General features: G+C 35.1%; 1 protein-coding gene across 1 annotated transcript in view; it reads left to right on the forward strand.

Annotated features, from left to right (window-relative positions):
• Window positions 1-2,779, forward strand: part of LOC114054194 (protein spire homolog 1-like) — a 137,079-nt gene that overhangs the window by 66,898 nt on the left and 67,402 nt on the right. Inside the window, exon 4 of the mRNA XM_027877358.1 lies at window positions 1,362-1,526. Coding sequence (XP_027733159.1) covers window positions 1,362-1,526 — 165 coding nt within the window. The remainder of the gene's footprint in view (window positions 1-1,361; window positions 1,527-2,779) is intronic.

Below are 2,779 nucleotides of genomic sequence, written 5' to 3' on the forward strand. Positions count from 1 at the left end.
TCTTTTTTAAAGCAAAGATGTGTTTTGTAAATTTTAATTTATCTAATTTTTTAAAAACAGACTTTACTTACACTATTATAATCACTATCAACATCTGTGACACATTTCAGCATATTATAAAGAATAATATTAGTGATATATCACAGTATTAATATTTAGAACTTCTTTGAAAAAATATTCAGGGGATAATTCCATGTATACTAAAGATTTGAAAGTATATCTATCTGGGGGCAGTCAGGAGGACCTGAGTTCAAATCTGGCCTCAGACACTTGACACTAGCAGTGTGACCCTGTGCAAGTCACTTAACCCCAATTGCCTCACAAAAAAGCAAAAAAAAAATACATATATATGTATATATGAATTTATATTCAAATAAATTTAGATAACTGATCTTTTTGGTCATTTCAGTGAGCTTTATAGTTTTTCAGTTAAATATTGCATTGATTTTAATTTTATTTGAATATAGACTCTCACACCTTAGGTTGTAGTATAGTAACTAAAATCCTTTAAATTATTATGCTTTTTACAGCTTAAAATGGGATTTCACAAACATTATCTCATTTAATATTTACAATCATGAAAAGGCGGCAGAATTCAGGTATTATCTGACCTTCCTCAATTCTCCCTCACCCCCAACCCATTTGTTTAAGGAAGAAGAAACAGACTCAGTTTGTTTGTTCTTCTGAAAAAATAGGTGGGGATAGGGTTAAGGGGATGGGGTTATATTTGAGTTCTGCCTACCCCACAGATTTGTTGCAAAGATCAAACAATCGGTTTGTGATATTGTTTTAAATTTTGTAAAATTTGTGAAATCACTTTATAAATTGTAGAGTATTATGCAAATTTAACTTTTGATTACAAGTCAAAAGACTTAGGTTTTGGTATTGACTCTGTCACTTAACTGTGGGGTTGGGATTGAAACCTAAGTTTTTGACTCCTAGTTGACTCTTCTTTCCATTACCATACTGCCTCTTATGAGAATGAAAGTTTTCCTCAATTTTTATTTCCCCACTTGTGGGCATTTTGGCTTTTTTGTTGTCCCATGTCTTTTCTTGAGTGCAATTTGTCAATATTATTTAACTTGGAAAATAAATTGTGATTTACCAGTAGTGATGGCAGGATGAAGGAATTAAATATTTACTAATAGCTTGTGGAAATGAGTTAAACTCAGGTTTTTAAGAGAGAGGTCAGGCTCAACACCTCACATACACATTAGCTTTTCTCACCTTAAATTTTTACCATTTCTTTTTGTGGGCTACTGGGAGTCTAAGAATCTTTTTAGCTTATGTTGCTTGGACATTTCAGAAGAAAACATTGACTTACATGCTTTGGTGTTGCTTTTTCTCCCTTTTCTCTCTAGGCTCGTTTCTGGGTACAGGTGATGAGGGATTTGCGGAATGGTGTGAAACTGAAGAAGGTTCAAGAGCGTCAATATAATCCTTTGCCAATTGAATATCAGCTCACACCTTATGAGATGTTAATGGATGACATTCGCTGCAAGCGCTACACTTTGAGGAAGGTAATGGTAAGTAATGGGTTTATAATAAAATCTAATGGTTATTTTTCTATCTCTATATGTTACGTGAAAATGACCATATGGATCATGTCTTTTTAAATTTAGTTTGCTACTTTTTACTAAGAACTGCATCCATCCAGTGTTTGGTAAAATGTATGGTATAAGTGTGAATTTAGTTTCTTTTATCTAGTTATTTTGATATTCCTCATGTTCTACTGTTTTCTGACTGTGGAGATTCTGTTTTACTTCCATATTTTTTGTTTTACCTGTCAATCTGTCGACAAGCATTTATTGAGTGTCTGCTGGATACTAGACACTATGCTAATCACTGGGAACACAGAGACAAAAGCAGGCTAGTTCCAGTGCTCAGGAATCTTGCATTCAGCATGTTCACATACAAGTAAAATACAGGATATACTCAAAAGGTTCTCTGAGTGCATCAATTTGGGTGTTTCTTGCAATGATGCAGAATATCCTGTCAATGCTTTACCATACATGGATGGGTTGTAACTCATGTCAAATAAACTTCATAATTATTCTGCATTTTTTTGTTTCCTGGATGAACTAACAATTGTGGACATCAGGAAACACTTCTTGAAGGAGGAGGCATTTGAGCTGAGCCTTAGTATTTCCAAGAGTCAGAAAGAAAATGGGGAACATTAGAAGAATGGTCAGCAGTTTATTCAATCATGGAAGCAAGAGATGGAAGTTGTGCACAGGGAATAGCAAATAAATGTGAGGAAGAGTAATCTGTAATCTGCCTCAAACATAAATCAGAGCCATAGTAGAGCATTTGCATTTTATCGTAGGCACCAGGGGATTACTATAGCTTTTTTAGACTGGAGTGAGACATGAATGAATATTTGGAGAGAGATGCAGTGCAAAAATATAAGGATGTGTGCTTTATGAATCAAATCTCCCTTTGATAGCCATGTGGAAGATGGATAAAAGAGAGAAGAGATTAGATGCAGGAAGACTAATTAGGAGGCTGTTACCTTCTTGTCCAGGTGCAAGGTGCTGAGGGCCCTAAACTCAGGTTGATGACTATGTAAGAGGAGAAAAGGGGATAGATACAAAAGATGTTATGGAAGTAAAATTAAGGAGGACTTAACTGCTAATTGGATACAGATGGAAGAGAGCATGAAGAGTTGAGGATGATTCTGGGGTCCTTCATAGACGATAACTAGGAAGGAGAGAAATGGATTTAGATTTGGGTTTTTGCACACACACACACACACACACACACACACACACACACACAC

Source organism: Vombatus ursinus, unplaced genomic scaffold (genome assembly GCF_900497805.2).
Source record: "Vombatus ursinus unplaced genomic scaffold, bare-nosed wombat genome assembly UNPS02014812.1, whole genome shotgun sequence".
Taxonomy (NCBI): domain Eukaryota; kingdom Metazoa; phylum Chordata; class Mammalia; order Diprotodontia; family Vombatidae; genus Vombatus; species Vombatus ursinus.